At 37.1% G+C, this 19,826-nt stretch overlaps 1 protein-coding gene across 1 annotated transcript; it reads left to right on the top strand.

Annotated features, from left to right (window-relative positions):
• The first annotated feature begins 6,686 nt into the window (after positions 1 to 6,686).
• LOC128028704 (serine/threonine-protein phosphatase 5-like) lies at positions 6,687 to 19,336 on the top strand. Its single transcript, XM_052616003.1, has 13 exons — positions 6,687 to 6,840; positions 10,036 to 10,277; positions 11,089 to 11,236; positions 11,678 to 11,799; positions 12,780 to 12,845; positions 12,975 to 13,073; positions 13,267 to 13,372; positions 13,449 to 13,591; positions 13,681 to 13,768; positions 15,079 to 15,119; positions 15,199 to 15,377; positions 17,533 to 17,614; positions 18,068 to 19,336. Exons 1-13 carry the CDS (start codon positions 6,750 to 6,752, stop codon positions 18,128 to 18,130), a joined length of 1,470 nt encoding a protein of 489 aa, XP_052471963.1. The 5' UTR covers positions 6,687 to 6,749; the 3' UTR covers positions 18,131 to 19,336.
• Positions 19,337 to 19,826: the final 490 nt, after the last annotated feature.

Raw genomic sequence — 19,826 nt, 5'->3', positions numbered from 1 at the left:
TCCTGAAACTGCAGTCCACTGTGCTCTGCTCTGGAATGATTCCTAACACCCCAGGAAAACATCCATAAATGCACAGACTTCCCTTGTGAGCATAACAACAATCTGCCATCCATGCGGTAACTCTGGGTAACTTGGTATTAGCCACTTCTTGAACTAAGAACATAATCATTGCATCATCAACATACAAACAATTTTCAGTTAAAGATTGCATTCAATATGTTGGTAATACTTACAATTTCTTTAGGATAATTAATATCACCACTCTTGTTCACTGTTGACTGGGTATTTCAGACAATATGAATGATTCTTATAATTGGGAAAATTCACACTGACCCAACAAACCACAGCATTCAGTTCACTGACCCAGAAAACATTAACATGCTAAACACACTGACCTGAGAACTGTCTTCGTTGGAATTTATTGTGGCAGTGTGAAATGGCCTTAATAAATGTGTTATTTAAATATCAGAAAGCATATCCAAAATAAAAAAATAAAAGACTTAGACCAAAGGTTATGATATATTAATTAAGACAGAGTCAGCTTTGTTTTTGAAGTTAGCTGATATCCATGAAATAGTCAGAAGTTGTTCATTGTGATGGATGGAAAGTCAATAATAATAACTAAATAAATACTAACAAAAACACGTAAAACTTCTGTAAAACACAAATTATTTGAATGCAGATGGGATTTTTAGTGCATGGGTAAGATTGCTATATTCATAAACAATAGTCTATTCCAAGAAATCTATAGAAGAATACAGTGCTGTATGTATTAAAATATCACCATGTTATTATAAAGTGATTTTGAATAACAATGTCTGTTTATAGCCACATTGAGCTTGTTTCCAATTTGATGAACTTCACACTCTTATTAGTCTAAACTCAACCAACTTGAGCTAAATAATGAGTTGCTGTACAGAATCTGACCTGTCTCCATAGTTGAGTTTCCATAACTGCTTCTGTTATTTTCCTGTTTATCCCTGTGAAGCTGCTTTGGCACGATCGGTATTGTGTTCAGCGCTATACAAATAAAGGTGACCTGGCTTGTACTGTATGAGCGCATAGTTACTTATAGGTACATATAGGTATGTTTTAGACCCAGGGTGATGGTCGTGTGTCAGTTATGATGTGTGAAAATCTCTCTGGACACGAGGCCTTAGAGTTTTAGGGAATTTCAGTGTGTCTCCTGAGTGTAAATAGACTTTTCTTTGCCTTAAACAGTTCCATGGACAACGTAAACAGAAGCTCTAGAGAATATAAACACATTCTGTTGCCTGCTCTATGCATTCAGTTCAGCCCGAAGACAAACTATGTTTTCAGGCACATAATCATTACATAAACATTTCCATTCCATAATCAGTCCCAAACATATAAAGAACTCCAGTGATCTTGTATCTAATGAAGAGCCATTTCAGAGAATGTATGTATATGTCTCCCACTAAATCCACTAGGAAGAAAGATTTGTCAACACACTGAATCCAGCCACTGTGGTTCATTCTAGCAATAGTCCGGCTGAAAAAAAGAATGTTATTATGTGCATTAAATGTGCTTAACTGTTATTAATGTTTCAATAAAATGATCATAAAATAGTTTATTAACTCAAATAATTAAATCAAATTAAAAAGAAAATACAGTAATTATCATGTAAAACTGCAGTCAGGGTGCTCTTTCTTCCCATCTCACCCCATTCACACCATTTGAGCGGGACAGGACAAATAAAGGTAGAGAAGAAAGACCTGCGAAACTTCAAATCTGGAACATCCGACATGTACTCTACTTAACTCTGGCTTATCTTCAGTCTCTGTTTTAAATTAGATCTAGCTCCGCCCACTCTCTCCAAAAGCGCATATGGTTGCAATAAATGCCCCTGACAGACATCCAGGGGACCTCCTGCAGATAACCCTCCATCCATCCCAAAGCCTCTAATTAATACCAGAGAGAGTGAGGAATAGTGAAAGAGAATGAAAGGAATTTATTGGAGGTTGTTGATTCTTGAGGTGTGTAGAAACGCTATACATCCACCACATCCACCACACACACAAAATGACAATCTTAAACAACAACAACAATCTTATTGGTTTCCCAGTTGACCTGACATGAAATCCTCTATATATCTTCTAGTATAATAATAAAGTATAGCATAGTAATGAATACAAATAGTAAATATGTTCTTACTGTGTATAGCCTGTGGCCGTATAGCAACATGAACTTTGTACTAAACTTTTTGTTGTTGTTGTTGTTGTATTGCACAGATATGTGTAGGTTTGAAATGGTGACAGAAAACAAGACTAAATTTGTTTGCGCTCTGTTGGTGAACTGTTCCTTTAAGCCTCCTTTGACATTTGTGCTTCATTAATCGTTGTGTGCGCTCTCTAACAAACACCCCACTGCTCATGTTCCAGAATGTCTGGCATTCATTTTTCCATTTCTCACTCTCTCTCAGTAGCCATGGATTTGTAATTCCCTCCGTGAGTTTGTTTAAACTTTCTCAGGACTTTAAAATCCCCATACCAGTCATCAGTCCACCCATGAGGCTGCTCCTCTGTCCCTCCAACAGCCTTTTTATTCCCCGTCTGTCCACCCACACACTCTCTCCCAACTCATAACTTCATCTCAGTAGGGGTAAACAGCCTGAATGAAAAATAACGATCTAACAATTCTGACTTTTTCCCCTTGCAGTTCATGATTAAACTCACAAAAGTCAAAATTGTTAGAAACAAACTCACAATTGTGACTTTTTTATTGTGAGATCATATCTTACAATTGTGACTTTTGTTCTCAGAACTCTTGAGTTGATATTTCGTAATTTTGATTGCGAGAAAAAAGTCATAATTGCAAATTCGCAGCTCTGACTTTATAAATATATTTATATTTAATACATTTAATTTAATAGCAATTCAGAGTTTATAAAGTATCTCACGATTCTGAGGGGAAAACCCAGAATTGCAAGATGTAATCTTGTTTTCATAATTGTTTTCATACTTGCCTATGACTGAAAAGCTGTTTGACAAATAGTGTGCAGGTGACATCAACCAATCGAGGTGGGATCTACTGTACAGGGAACAGTTGAACCAATACATAGAATGAGGACTATAGAGAAATGTCAATAGGAAAAAGAGGAAACCATATGTTTGTCTTAATTTAAAGAGTATCAGTGAAGTAAGACGGGTGTGATTCAGCTCCACTCTGGGTCTTCAAGACACACACTGAGATTTTGTGGTATTAGTTTATTCCTTCCTGTCTGATACAATTACAGTAAAAACGAACTGTCTGCCCTTTACTGAGCATTGGTTAACTTTTTTTTTTAAAATCTATATTTATTCCTGCAAGTAATACATTTATAATTAAAGAATATGACAACATTATATTTCTAGATATACTTCCTTACTTTACAACACAAGTTACAGTGATCAAAGGGGCTCTACATCACAGGAATGACTCCTTCGAGAGAAAGTAGAGATCTGAGATGATCACACACATTTACCTCTTGAACATGGGGAGGGAAAGTTCACACACGCTGGTACCTTCGCTCCGTTTCACATCGCCGCTGACTCATCCTGGAGCCTGTGTTTCCTCACGCCGTGGTCTGCTTTGTGAGTCAGGCGGCCAGATGTTTTAGGGAAACATTCATGTTATCAACTCCCCGCGTCTGCACGAATGGCCATCTCAAAGATACGCTTGTGAGTTTCACACAGAACTGACCAAGAGATTCGACACTGAATCATGATATAATTTAGGTCCAGGAATGATGGTTGTCTGTGTCACAAAGAGGTCGATTAATATCAGGAAAAAGAGACATGCTTAAAAGAGTCAGCCGCTATGAATCAGTCTGTGAACGAGCCACACGTTTATGAATCCTGAGATGTCCGAAAATTCATAAAGGTCTGTCCATCCAGTCTCATAAACTGCTGCAGGAGATGCTGTAATCATGGAGAAAAGCTAACAGAGATGATGTCCAGTCTGTGATTAAAATAGACGATACCCTATTTGACCCCCACAAGATCATTCCTCAGTCTATTTCCTGCTGTCAGTAAACTACTGTCCAGCACAGTCCAGCCTGATTTCACATGTTCCTGGATCAACATCCTTGTTGATCCTGGAATAACATTTTAATCAACCAATCACAATTAAGAAATAGCTTTTCAGGAAATATCAGTTTTAGGCTTAAAATCAGGATTAGATGCTTCTACATCCTTGTTAATCAGCTATCATTTCCAACTGATTTTAGGAATAAATTATGGATAGGGCTAGGTTTAGGGGTAGGGATTAGGCTAAGTCTATAGTTTGGAAAATAATGTTGATCATGTCTTACTTGGCAAAATCACAGCAACCATCCAGCACATCATATCTCTGGCTCCAACCACCTTCACAACTACGATCTGAATCATTTCCACTCATTTCATCTGAGTTTTCTGTGACTGTTCCTCTGAAGCATGTTCTTGTCTGTGTCTAGCTTTACTCTCACCGACTCATGTTCTGTAAAACTAGCTCATCTTCCTGTTCTATCAACTGACTCCGGCTGACTTCCTATCCTCATGATGTTTGATTTAAACACAGCATTTGACACCATTCATTTAGTTTAGTTTTTTTGGTTTCCAATAATTCTGAAACATGATTCAGCTCCATTCCTTTCCTTGACAGCACTGTGCTGTTCCTCTTCCTTCTTAACATCATAAACGGTCAGATCATGTACTGTCACATGACTGCCGTGATATACAGTCTCCTGCCAGACATGTTCAAAACTCAAAAGGGGTAATGTTTAGACAGATGCTACTTTCATATCATTGCAACTTTACACTAAATACAAAGATCTAAATTTTGAAGTTTTCAACCTTTTGGCAGTAAAGCCCCAAGAGGACTCTCCAATCATAAAGCAGAAGCCTGCGATCTGGTGTTTGTCCTGGACAACTGAAGGGGCAGATCCATGCAACCGAACTAAAATCAACAGTGAAACAACAGCGATTGTTGTTTTAGTCCTTTGACGGGGCAAACAACTGTGTAAATCAAAGGAGAGACTTCTCCCTGACACGAAGCTGAGAAAAACACTTCAACATTTTATTTTTTCAACCGATCATGCCAAAGATCCAATGAATGTCTCATAAAGTGATCCAGTTTATGGAGATAATAACGCAGGCTGGCGCAGGTCTCAATATTTTGTCTTATAGCCAAGAAAAAGCATTTGGGTTTTGGTTTATTGTTCACAGTTGCTGTTATTTATTCATTTACTTGTAATAAAATCTGGCAACACTTCTGAATCAAGATGTGTTTGTTTGTGCAGAACATGATTAAGCGTGATCTGACATCTGAATTTATCTGCCGTCTCCACAGACTTGAATTTGATTTGTTTTGTGAGGAGTGCTATACAAATACATTTGACTGTTCTCTGTTAGTGTGAATGCTTTGCTACATTTCTCCTTCTGTTATCTCAGTCTGTATGTTAGGGAAGTGGCTGCATTGTCTGTAAACTGTTTTCTCCTGTGTTTGATAGTTAGGAAAGGGAAGCATTTGGGTTTAATTTAGATCATTGTTCGACTTCCAGGTTAGCTGTTATTAGCCTGTTTTGGTATTTATGTTGGCCTTGGCTCCCTATGAAGTATTATTTGTTTGTTTTGTTGATAATTAATTACTTGTGTTGAAAAGGAGGTTGCATGCCCCTTAATTCTGGGAAGTGGGGAATCCATTTATTTAATTATTTATTGCTTCAGGGTTGTTTTTAATCTAGAGGGAAAGGTTAAAAAATTAAAAGACAAATGTAAAAGGGATGCAAAATCTGTTTAAATCAATGAATTGTCTTGTCATTAATTTGAATGGATCGTATACATAGTCATAGTAAAACAACACAGGATAAAACTAAAAATGATTAAAGAAAAAACTTGTTAAAACAATAAAAACCAACAATACATATACAACAATAAACATATGCATCATATACAAAAACACCCTTTAAAAATAAATGAAATAAAAACTAATGTGACTCTAAAGAAGGTTTAAGAAGGTTTATTAATATTTTATATCATTATATTTTATGTTTTCATTTTAAATTGTAGGTAAGGTTTTAGTCATTATGTTGTAGTATTTTTGTTTATTATTATTATTATTATTATTATTATTATTATTATTATTTTAAATAGCTATATGTACACACTGGCAACCTGAGGGAAACAACAATTATTCACATACTATAGGCATTAATTCAATATCTAACCATCTAAAACACAGCCAACATAATTTATAGCCTAAACATTGTGTGTTTAATGTAAAATATTAATAATTATAATAACATGAAGCATGAGCGAGAACCATAGACTGTATAAAAACAGGGTGAGAACCCGTTCAAAGCATAGACTGTGTTCAAAGCTGTAAAATAGCTCTGTAACGCTCCCTACAGGCGTAAACAAACATTACACACTGACGGCTAACCAATATCATCTTTTGATTCTATGCTGAGATACAACAAGTTTTAATTTCTGTGTGTCGTTTACTTTTACTTGACTCATTTAACCACGACATCCTCTTTTCTCATTTATAATTAAGTAATTTATTTTTAATGACATGAATGTTGACAGTGGAAATAAAGTTCTTCCACAACATTTTGCAATAACTTGCACACGTTCATATGATCTAAAAACATAAACCCGGTTATAATTGTTGTAATGAGAATATGTGTTGAGTTGCTCTTCTCCGGCGAACAGCGCTTTACGACCCTCTTTACGGGTGTTTGCGACAGCTCTCCTAGTACACACGGCAGCATGACGGAACACGGTAGTGAGAAGATGGCGGAAGAAGAGCGGAATGCCAGTGCAGAGAAACTCAAGGAGAAAGCGAATAACTACTTTAAAGGTAAGAGCTTGTCAGATGTGTGCTGTAAATAAGAGACTGCACTGATGTGGCCTGGATAGGGCTGTGCTGGTGAGTTTGTCGCCTCGGTAGCAATGATGAGTGTGATAAGAGACGGGCACGAGCAGCACGCGCTGAATCAGACAGACTCCTCAAGCGCGCGTTCGTCACACTTCACTCTTCTGTGATCCGTTCACTCTCCACAGATCAGACTTTACTCCTCAGTTCACTCTCCACATATCGAGGAGAGAGCTGCTGTCCTGAGGCGAGACTGTGATACTGCTGTGACACTCGACATGCTCTGATTACAGCAGATTTATGATTATGATGCCGTGAGCTCAGTGGGCGGGGTTTATGACGCGTCGCATCTGTCACTCAATTCAATTCAAGTTTATTTGTATAGCGCTTTTTACAAAACAAATCGTTACAAAGCAACTTTACAGAAAATTATGTTTCTACAATATTTAGTAGTAGCTAGTAGTTTGTGCACATTTGACAGGATTTTAGAAAAAATAATAGTAATAATACAAGACGTAGTCAGCTAGACGATGAACTATCAATATTATTAATTAAGTTATTATATGATTCAGTCACACATTTAGCAATAATTGTTAGTTCTGTTTGTTGATTCAGGGTTAGCATCATCTGGGGTCCTCTGAGGGGTCAGCATCATCTCTTCTCAGGTGTTCTGGATCCAGACTGGAGCTTGTGTAAATCCTAGTTACCACGGGATGTGAAACATAGAAACATAGAAACAAAATACAGACATCATTAGCATAGCTGCTGATCCAACAAAGTAAAATTAGTTTAACCCAAGCAAATGAATAAAAATGCACCTTTGATCAGATGCAACTACACTCACAATTAAAAAGATACATTATTCGAATGCTTGACGAAAGAGATAAGTTTTTAATCTAGATTTAAACAGAGAGAGTGTGTCTGAACCCCGAACATTATCAGAAAGGCTATTCCAGAGTTTGGGAGCCAAATGTGAGAAAGCTCTACCTCCTTTAGTGGACTTTGCTATCCTAGGAACTACCAAAAGTCCAGCGTTTTGTGACCTTTGGGTGCGTGATGGGTTGTAACATGGTAGAAGGCTAGTTAGGTACGCTGGAGCTAAACCATTTAGGGCCTTATAGGTAAGTAATGATAATTTGTAACTGATACGGAACTTAATAGATAGCCAGTGCAGAGACTGTAAAATTGGGGTAATATGATCATATTTTCTTGACCTGGTAAGGACTCTTGCTGCTGCATTTTGGACTACCTGTAGCTTGTTTATTGACGAAGCAGGACAACCACCTAGAAGAGCATTACAATAGTCCAGTCTAGAGGTCATGAATGCATGAACTAGCTTTTCTGCATCAGAAACAAGTAACATGTTTCGTAGCTTGGCAATGTTTCTAAGATGGAAGAATGCAGTTTTTGTAACATTGGAAATATGATTTTCAAAAGACAAATTGCTGTCTAATATAACACCCAGATTTCTGACTGTAGAGGAAGTAACAGTAGATCCGTCTAGTTACAGATTGTAATCTACAAGATTCTGTGTAGTGTTTTTTGGTCCAATAATTAATATCTCTGTCTTATCCGAATTTAATTGGAGAATTATTTGTCATCCAATCTTTTATATTTTTAACACACTCTGTTAGCTTAGATAATTGAGAAGTTTCATCTGGTCTCGTTGAGATATATAGCTGAGTATCATCAGCATAACAGTGGAAGCTAATTCCGTATTTTCTAATAATATTACCAAGGGGCAACATATATATTGAAAATAGTAGGGGACCTAGGACGGATCCTTGTGGCACTCCATATTTTACTGATGATAAATGAGATGAAAGCCCATTTAAGTAAACAAAATGGTAGCGATTGGACAGGTAGGATCTAAACCATCTTAGAGCCTGCCCTTGAATACCTGTATAGTTTTGTAATCGATCTATGAGTATGTCATGATCTATGGTGTCGAACGCAGCACTAAGATCAAGTAAGACTAGAAATGAGATGCAGCCTTGTCTGTGTCTGTTGTTTCTCTTCCGGAGAACCTGAACATTAGTTTAACTGTTGGATGTTTTTAGCATCTAAAATAAAACATAATTATAAAACAAATACATGAGCCAGTGCAGTAAATGTGACTTTTGACACTGTAACACTGAAATTAGAGACAGCACCAAATGTATTGTTTTATTATTAATAAAAAATATTTATAATAGCAATAATAATATCGTTATTATTACATTTAACTAATTAACTAAGTATATACATATTTTTTTGAGTCCCCAATAAATGTATTTATTTAAAATAATATTTTAATATTTTATAATGTAACCGTTTGGATTTTTATTTATTATCATAATAATTAATATTAATAAAAATATAATTAAAGTGAATTAATTAAATTATCTTCATGTGTTCCTCTGAACTCACATTGATATACAGTCGCAAAGTGGTTCCTGGAGTGTTTTTTAGTTTGGGTAAGACAGGGCTGTTATAGTTCACTGAAAGTAAAACTGAAACTACAAATAAAACCACATACAATTGTATTTGAAATTAAATAACTAATTTAATGTAGTTTTTTTTATTTGTATATTTACTTAATGACTGGCGAGTATCACTGATCCAAATACTTCTGTATCTCTAGGAAATAGTTTTTTTTCCCTCTAATATTTATCTGTTGACTAGTCATTTAACATAACAGGATATTTCAGCGCTATTAATTTGAAAATTTATTAGACTGTAAGAAAATAACAATTTCTGATTTAAGTGAACTTAAATCAATCTTCACATAAACCCATTATAATACATTAGATAGAGTTAGATGAGTGAGTGCATTTCAGAGACATCTTCTTAAATCTGACTCATGACAAATACTCACATGCACAGTTTTAGTGCAGCTTTAATCAGCTTTTTGGGAACTATTTGCGGCATCCAATCACCAAATAGAGGCTTGTGACTCGTTCACACTCGGTCTTTCTCATCAAAGGAAAACTGATGATCTTAACGTGCTCTCGCTTTTTATTAAAGCATATAAAACTTGATCAGACCAATGCAATACCATCAGCAGAAATTTGGCTCCCGCTCCTCGCCCCTTCCAACCTCCCAAACAATCGACAAAGTCTCGTCTCTAGCAGGCTCTTGTTTGACAGTGTTGCCCAGTGCTCTGTGATGTATATCATGATTCATATCCTCTGGTTTCAGATAAAGACTATGAGAACGCCATCAAGTATTACACGGAGGCACTGGAGCTGAACCCGAGCAATGCCGTCTACTACAGTAACAGGAGTCTGGCGTACCTGCGCACCGAGTGCTACGGCTATGCGCTGGGGGACGCCACGAGGGCCCTGGAGCTGGACAAGAGCTACATCAAGGGCTACTACCGGAGGGCCACCTCCAACATGGCCCTGGGCAAGTTTAAAGCAGCGCTCAAAGATTACGAGACGGTGAGACTCACTCTAGATCAATATATATCACTGATACAGCGATTTCTGGCTTTCTGGTGATGCGTCAGCTTGTCTAGATATTATGTTTAGTGCACCTGTCATCCAGTCTCCTGCTTTGTTACTTTTAATATGAGATATATAAAGGCTGTGATGAAACAGCGTTCACATTTCAGTTTTATCATGAATACAAGCGATGCGTGTGGGTCTGACACATTTCTTCTGGTGGCGTGACGGATCGCTTTACTCCAGTCGAGCAGCACATAAACAGATCCTCTCTTCCTCTTCTAGTCACAGCTCGTGAGAAACATGAAGCTAAAAGAAAGAAACTTCCGTCATACAGTTATTTAATCACTATTTCAACCACAGAAAGACGTCACATCTCAGGAAAGACACCCGGTGTCCATGCTAGAAAAATAAGAAGCATACATGCACTATATTATGTTTTCATTATGTTTTGACTTAAAATTAAAAATTTTCAGTTTCGGCCCAGAATTTTTATTTTGGTGAATATATAAATGATAATTATGTGCTAGGTCAGTGTTAGGAAAGAAAATATCTCTTTTCTCAATGTCGATTAGTCATTGCACATATGAAAATAAAGTAAACGGGTCTGTGTTTCAAGCAACACGTCTTTAAGAACGAAAGGAACTGTTCTGATACAGGTTTTGGCAGTGTGGCGAAAAACCATAACTGTGCCTTAAAATATAGTTTCTACCTTTAAAACTGCACATTCATCTCAGCACACAGACTTGACTTGATTTTGTTTTAGTAATAGTTTTTTGTGCTGTTGTGGTCTTTTCCTCACTAACAGGTGGTTAGAGTTCGTCCTAATGACAAAGATGCCAAGATGAAGTACCAGGAGTGTAATAAGATTGTCAAACAGAAGGCGTTTGAGCGGGCCATCGCCAGCGACGAGCTCAAACGATCGGTCGTCGACTCCTTAGACATCGAGAACATGAGTAAGTGCTTGGAAAAGTTACAGTTATTAGGAGTAAATCATGCTTCATTACAAGCTATCAACCCTAAACATAACCCTGTGTGTTATTATAAGTAATATCACTCAGTTCATATCTGTGTAATTACACTCTAACAAGGACACTTTCAAATGAAGTGTAAACTTGTTTTTATTTCTTATTTTTCCACATTCCTCAAAGCATTTGAAAAAAATTATTTGATTGTAGTAATAAGGCGGCCTAAAAATGCTAGTTATAGTGTCAGTTGTTATAAATCTTTGTGTACAATGTTTTGTTTCGACAAGACTGCAGAAGTGTGTGGCACTGAGAAATGAATTGATGACGTTGGGTCTTTTCATTGACCTGTTGCATAGTTCAGAATATGAATTATTAATGATTTGTAATGATTTGGACACACTTTGATCTTTTTAAATCGTCTCCCACCAGTGATCGAGGATGACTACGCTGGACCTAAGCTTGAAGATGGGAAGGTTACACTGAAGTTCATGAAAGACTTGATGGCCTGGTTCAAAGACCAGAAGAAACTGCACAGAAAGTGTGCTTACCAGGTGAGTGGCCCACACACACACACACACACACACAGAGAGAGAGAGATCTTGAAACGTAACTGTGTTGTGATGGGTGATACATCAATCCTATCAATTAACCTGGATCACGCTCACGTGATGTTGTAGTGCTGCACACTTGCACTTTAAAGTCTTGTGGATTAAAAACAAGCGCTAAAAGGTTTGAAAGAGAACTCAGGTTGATGTTCAGACATCGTCTGTGAGATGTTTGTGTGCACAGTCAAAAGAGCGCACATATAACGTCACAGGTTGTACAGTATCTGAGCAATGAATTGATTTCTTCTTTGTGGCTTATTGTGTCTAAACGGTCAAATGCTCACAAAATATGTAAAAATGCCTGGGCGAGGATATAAACACAGTCAGATTTGTCTTAAATGAATTGAAACATTTGGTTAAAATAGAATAGAATGTGCTTTGAGATATTAGATCCATGCATTAGCTCTTAAAGTGACAGCAGCCCAATAAACCCACTTCCATCTCAGACAACACAATACAAATCACTCACTGCTCTGGGTAACTTCTGAAGCTGTAATAAAAATCAATGTAGGTTTAACTCATACAGTGTATTTATTTAAAAAATAAAAAACATTTGATTATTCAGTTTCTGTAGTAATTCGTTGCAAAAACCGATATCTCCATTTTTAACAAATCTCAGAAATCATGTTTTTTCATTAATCTCAATCAAATTGAAGTTGGATTATTTCGACTAGGTTAAAAAATAACTTTAAAAAAATTATTATACAAAAAATTATTTATGTAGTTTTTTTTTAATCTGTTGGTCATTATCCTTATCATGGCCACAAAATGAAACTAATGAAATGAAAATAAATGTAAAATGTAAATAAGTTTGTCAGAGAAGATGGGTGTAAGATGGGTCTTAATGGATTGCATTTTGAATGTATTTTTGAATAAATCAATATATTCACTGGCTCAAGATCATAATCAATATGACTGTCTTTCAGATGCTGGTTCAAGTTAAAGAGGTTTTATCCAAGCTTCCCAGTCTTGTTGAAATATCATTAAAAGAGGTAAGAGTCTTCAGTCGCTGAAAGAGCTGCAACTCTCTTTCTGTTGTTGTAGTTATTGTCCATATAGTAGTTTCCTTTGACATTAAAATGATAATGCTGTTCTCACTTTTCATTTCTCTTGTTGTTTAGACAGAAGTATTAACTATTTGTGGAGACACACATGGCCAGTACTATGATCTCCTAAATATCTTTGAGCTGAACGGTTTACCATCCATAACTAATCCATACGTATCCTTTCCTTTCGGGTCTGTAATGTTCTCATACCTGTCACACCTCGAGTATGTCATGGAATATGAATTGTTGTATAACTGTATAATATTATAATAAATATTGAAACCAACACCTTACACCTAATCTTTGCATTATAAACAAATGTCCCCCCCCTGAGATCCAGTGAATAGCCTTGACGTCAGGCTCTCAGCTGTTTAACGGTGACTTTGTGGACCGCGGCTCTTTCTCTGTAGAAGTCATTCTCACGCTGTTTGGCTTCAAGCTGCTGTATCCTGAACACTTCCACCTGCTTCGAGGTGAGATTCCCAAACACGCTTGTGTGCGAGTGTGTGATGGGTAAACCTTATTGTCTGAAAGGTGTTTTCTGTGTAGGGAACCACGAGACGGATAACATGAATCAGATGTACGGCTTCGAGGGCGAGGTGAAGGCGAAGTACACCGCTCAGATGTTCCAGCTCTTCAGTGAAGTCTTCCAGTGGCTTCCTCTCGCACAGTGCATCAATAACAAAGTGCTGGTATGAGCGGTTCAGCGCATCTGCTGTCACAGTTACACCTCTTTCAAGTTATATCCTTCAATTTTCATTCGGGTTGAACTGTGTTTCAGGTGATGCATGGAGGACTGTTTAGTGAGGACGGTGTGAGCTTAGATGATATCAGAAAGATAGACAGGAACAGACAGCCTCCAGACTCTGGTAAGACGTGTGTGATATCACTAGATCATTTTGTTCATGTCCAAGCTTATGTGCTTCTGCGCAGACTGTGATGTGACCAAAATGTTGTTTGATAACACTTTTTTTTCTTAACTAGTCAACTTAAAAATAAAACTACAACATGATTCAAGTAACATTCTCTGTATTAAAATGAAATCATCTGGTTAAAGACAGTTTTATTCCAAGCACATGAGAGATGAAGCTGTCAACGTGATGTAAATGCAAGACACATTCACTTATTAAATATGAAGGCAGATACTATATAAACTTATATTAAACATTTCCTGTATATTTAGAGTAAATATAAATTAAGAAAAATGCTAAACATTTCTTGGCCAAAATGTAAATGTAAGATGTAGGTCACACTACTGCGGGAGCTCACTCTTTTACTGTGTGATTAAGTCTTGTAAAGTACTTAGACATAGTGGCAAAAATGCCCTGGTATGACTTTTATCTGTCTTTTATAATTATATCATTAGATATAGTTAATATCACTCAAAGAGTGTTACCTTCTGAAGTTCAGGTAAATAAAGGCCCCAGCTTTTATTTGAGGAATTACGGTATTTTCCATTTTTAGACTTCTTCCAAGTATTTCAAATATCAGTAGCCTATTCAATAAAAAAAAAAAAAAAGTTTGTAATGCGTTTTATAAAAAAAAAAATATATATATATATCTAATATAAAATGCACATAAAAGGTAAAACTAGATTGAAAATTATTGGAAAAGTTGATTTCTGTTACTGTGACATACTAACTACCTAACAGAATATGAATAACATCACAAGTTTTGGGAGTCAATGATTTAGGAGGGAAATTTTCCTGATTATTGTTATCGGCAAAATGTCAGAAAATCCGCTCGCATCTCACATCTTTTACAGCGTCTCACACTGCAAACTTTCTAAAACGCAGCAATTAAGTTAAAAGAAGTTCAACTCGCGTCTCATGGTTTTAAAGCAGAAACGTATTCTGTGTGAATAGCCGCTCAGAACTAGCGATAATATGTTCTGTTAGGTCGCTTTATAGAGTGTGTCACACGCCATCGTGCAATCGGATCATTTCTTTCTCTTAACTGTTAGCGTTGGCTTATTGTTATTGTGTGTAATCATAACTTTTACTAATATTTTTTTATCCATTTAAATTAACCGATAAAATTGTCCGGCCCTAATGGATTCTACAGAGACACTGTTTAATTTTACTAAGCGGGTCTCAGGAACTCAAGTGTTGCATGGCCAGGCACTGTTCATTGGACTCAATGTAAAACTCCAGTAGTAATTTGTAACTCTCTTGCGCAGGTCCGATGTGTGACCTCCTGTGGTCAGATCCTCAGCCGCAGGTCAGTTCTGTTCCTCTCCTTCAGCTGAGTGAAGGTGTTGGGTCACAGCTGTGTTTGACTGATGTGTGTTCTCCTCCAGGACGGGCGGTCCGTCAGCAAGCGCGGTGTGAGCTGTCAGTTTGGGCCTGACGTCACCGAGCGCTTCCTGGACCAGAACAAGCTGCAGTACATCGTGCGCAGTCATGAGGTGAAGGCCGAGGGTTACGAGGTCACCCACTCAGGGAAGTGCATCACCGTGTTCTCAGCGCCAAACTACTGGTACGAAACTGATTTACACAAACAGGACGTATTACAATCAACCAAGGGTCGTAAACACATCTGGGTGAAGGTCATGCCAAAAACATGTCCTGGGGCCGGTTGCTTAAAAGGTTTAGACTAGTCTTACAAGTTAGTCTTTTTATTTTATTTTTAACTGGTAATTTGTTTTTAGTTCTGTTACATAAACACATAGATTAGTTAGATTATAATCCAAAAAATAAGACTGATTATAGCTTGGCTAACTGTTTTTAAGCCACTGTCTTGACACAGAGACATAGTTTATGCAACATATTTTAGCCTAAAATAAGAATTAGATTCTGCATAAAGAAAATGAAGCCCAAATGATTACCACTGCATTAATCTTGATGACTGCTGCCCGTACCATTACGGAAATGATCGTCTAATGGCCATCAGTGTAATTTTGCTCCACTTTATGTTTATTACTAAAAATAAGAGCTAAAGAGACTAAAATTGCAGAATTGAAGATTGTGGGACAAAAATCAGCAGATGTTATTTGCCACATTTTGTCAATATCAGAATATAAAGCCTAATACTTTATTTGGAGAGAGTGCAGAGTCAGCACTCATTACATTAGACATCAGTCTAATGCATATTGAATTATGGAAAGCATAATTGATTTTTCCCCCCATTATTATAAATAATTAAGTGCTGTCAGACGAGTCAGCATGATTAATCGCATCCAAAATAAAAGTGAATGTTGACATAATATATGTCTGTGTACTCTATATATTTATTATGTACATATAAATACACACGCATGTATATGTTTTAGAAAAATATGTTCAGTAAAAATAATTCTTTGTGGAATAGATTCAAAAAGGTGTTGGAAACATTCCTCAGAGATTTTGGTCCATATTGACATGATAGCATCACACAGTCAGGTGCACATGCATACTGTGAATCTCCCGTTCCTCCACATCCCAAAGATGCTCTACTGGATTGAGATCTGGTGACTGTGAGGGCCATTTGAGTAAAGTCAACTCATTGTCATGTTCAAGAAACCAGTCTGAGATGATTTGAGCTTTGTGACATGGTGCATTATCCTGCTGGAAGTAGCCATCAGAACATGGGTACACATTAGTCATAAAGGGATGGACATGGTCAGCAACAATACTCAGGTAGGCAGTGGTGTTTAAACAAACCTCAATTGGTACTAAGGGGCAAAAAGTGTGCCAACAATATATATCCCCACATCATTACACCACCACCACCAGCCTGAACCCTTGAGACAAGGCAGGATGGATCCATGCTTTCATGCTGTTGAAAGTAACTGTTGTCTTTCTATCATCTCTAACCAGTCCATTCTCCTCTGACCTCTGACATCAACAAGGCATTTTCGTCCACACAACTGCTGCTCACTGGATATTTTCTCTTTTTTGGATCATTCTCTGTACACCCTAGAGAAGGTTGTGTGTGAATATCTGAGTAGATCAGCAGTTTCTGAAATACTCAGACCAGCCCGTCTGTCACCAACAACCATTCCACGTTCAAAGTCTCTTAAGTCCCCTTTCTTCCTCATTCTGATGCTCGGTTTGAACTGCAGCAGGTCGTCTTCACCACATCTAGATGCCTAAATGCATTGAGCTGCTGCCATGCGATTGGCTGATTAGCAATTTGTGTTACCAAGCAATTGAACAGGTGTAATAAAGTGGCCGGTGAGTGTGTATATACATGTACCATATTTTTCTCTTGGTTCATGTCTCTCGGTTCATGTAAAATTAATTTTGATAAATAAGTTACACCTGACTATAAGTCGCAGGACCAGCCAAACTATGAAAAAAAGTGCGACTTATAGTCCGGAAAATACGGTAAATATTTTTTAATGATAGAAATGTATATGTGTATATATATATATATATATATATATATATATATATATATATATATATATATATACATACACATAATGAATACATACACAGACATATAATATGTAAACAAACACTTTTTATTTGGATGGGATTCATCGTTTTACAGCATTAAAAGAATTACAGTCTCATTGAAAACAAACTAAGTGTTAGAACATGTTTGGGTCAAGTCAGAATGAAATGTCCTAACCCTGAACAGAGACTCCGGCTACTCTTCCTGTGTATATTCATTCCTTCTCTTCTGTGTGCTTCTGTTCTGTTTGAAGTGACCAGATGGGAAATAAAGGAGCGTACATTCATCTCAGGGGATCAGACCTCAAGCCAGAGTTTCACCAGTTTACTGCTGTGGTCAGTTACATTCACACATGATTCATACTTACATTCAGTCGGTGTTAGTGATCCACCCATATATCGCCCATGCCGATATCTGGAGTTTATTTATCGGCAATATACATACATTTAATTTCAGCAATTGTTATGCATGTGTTTTAATTATCTTTAAATTAAATAGTGTGATATCATATTTAGCAGCTTTATATCAGCACTCTGCTCTCTAACATATTGGCATCGAACATAATAATCAATATCGGTCGAGCACTATTCATTCTGCAGTCACTTTGCATTCTGCATAACTTTTTGAAGTGTTGCTAATACAACCTTAATATTGTGTGGTCTTAAATGTACCTTCAGAAAACCTGCAGAAACCCTGCTACTCTCATTTGCATAATAACCCCAGAAGGGTCAGTTAATCACTAGATAGCTGTGTATGACTGTGCTGAATGTTGTTTTCCCTCTCCTCAGCCTCATCCAGATGTCAAGCCCATGGCATACGCTAACTCTCTGATGCAGATGGGTATGATGTAGAGGTCCGGAGCCACTCTCACATTCTGATCATCTCTGTTTCCTCATGTACACACGCACACTTTACTGTACTCATACCTGTAGACACATCGGGGAGATGGCCATCCCTTGGCTTAATCCCCCCTCATTCATCTAGAGCTGCACAGTTTGATTGGATGTTTAGCTGTGTGATAAATGAGCTGAATTTGACCAAAGACTGGGTGAGTGTAAACGACACATCCCAAAGTAAGAGTGCTGATGTAGAATTAGAGCCTGTGACCAAGTTATTGTGAGGAGTGGAGGCAAACAATTCGATTGAGGCTTTTACCCAAAGGTGTGTCTTTACATAGGGCCTTTATTTAGAAATTTTACCCCACTAAAACACTTCACAGTCCTGTTACGTCTGAAGTACTGTAGCAGTGAAGGTGTTGTGCACGCCATCTATAAAAAAATTAAAATAAACATAATAAAAGCCACAGGAAGGTCCACCCAGAGCGTCTGTCCTGAGCTCAGACTTCCTGTGATAAACATCACAAAACAAATCTTGGTACTGTGTCACTTCAGTAGTTTTTTGGCTCATCTTTCAGAACAGGGAAGAGTGCAGTATTGTGAAGCGCAGCAAGTGTTTGGTGTCCTCTGCTCTGTGTAGCTCCCAACACGCTCGACCGAATGCTCTGGAGATAATCTGTAACCCTCGCACCTTCCACTGTCTGTCTAACAGATCCCCAACCCTTAGTTATAACACAGCAGAGAACGACCTTCCTCTCTTTAAACGCACAGCAGCCATGTCCCATGCCCTTGACTTTTTAGAGAACATCATTACACCAATATATACAATATGTATATATATGTATGCATATATATATATATATATATATATATATATATATATATATATATATATATATATATATATATATATATATATATATATATATATATATATATATATACACACACACTGTATATTGAAATTTCTGTGTACATGTTTGGAGAAGAAGAAGATATTGAATAAAAGATGCCAGTCCAATACTGTCGAATGTGTTGATACCTCTGTGATCCGCAGTAGTGACCTCGGTCAGCATTGGCTGCAGCTGATATCAAAGATCGTTTCATTCAATCGACAAGGACTGAGTGGGAAAACATTTCCTTTTTTATGTCTGAGTACTGCACAATAGGCATGGTGTCTGGCGAAATATGTTTTAAATAAAAGTTGAAAAACGGACGAAACTAGTTTTGTGACTTTCATGACTCGGAGAGGTTTAGCTGATCCTATCGACCCCTGAACCTTGACGTTTAAGTGTAATTATGTGTTTGAGTGAGTTTAATGCTGTTACCTTTGACATTTAAGTAAGTTTTCGAGTGGTTTGTGGTTAGCATTGTGCTAAAGAGTATAGCTGGTGCTCGGGGTTTGAGTGACTAGATGAACACATACACTACATTGACTCAGTGGAGAAAGACTGTGCTGCTGCCAGTTATAAATCTAATATTTACATGCTAGTTAATTTACTTTTTAACTGAAATGGATCAAATGAATTGGTTTTAAAACCACAACTTGATCAATTTAATTTTCATTATATAAACTCAATGTAGTTTGTTTGTGAACAGTTCAACTTAAAAAAAGCATACAACTATCTGATCAGAGAAAACACCTGAAGGGTTAAGTGTAAATAGGATGTAGATTAGCATAAAGGAGGATGGATTGATGAAATACCCCCCA

Source organism: Carassius gibelio, chromosome A15 (assembly GCF_023724105.1).
Source record: "Carassius gibelio isolate Cgi1373 ecotype wild population from Czech Republic chromosome A15, carGib1.2-hapl.c, whole genome shotgun sequence".
Taxonomy (NCBI): Eukaryota; Metazoa; Chordata; class Actinopteri; order Cypriniformes; family Cyprinidae; genus Carassius; species Carassius gibelio.
The sequence above is the reverse complement of the archived record's forward strand: the minus strand, read 5'-3'. Positions and strand labels throughout refer to the sequence as shown.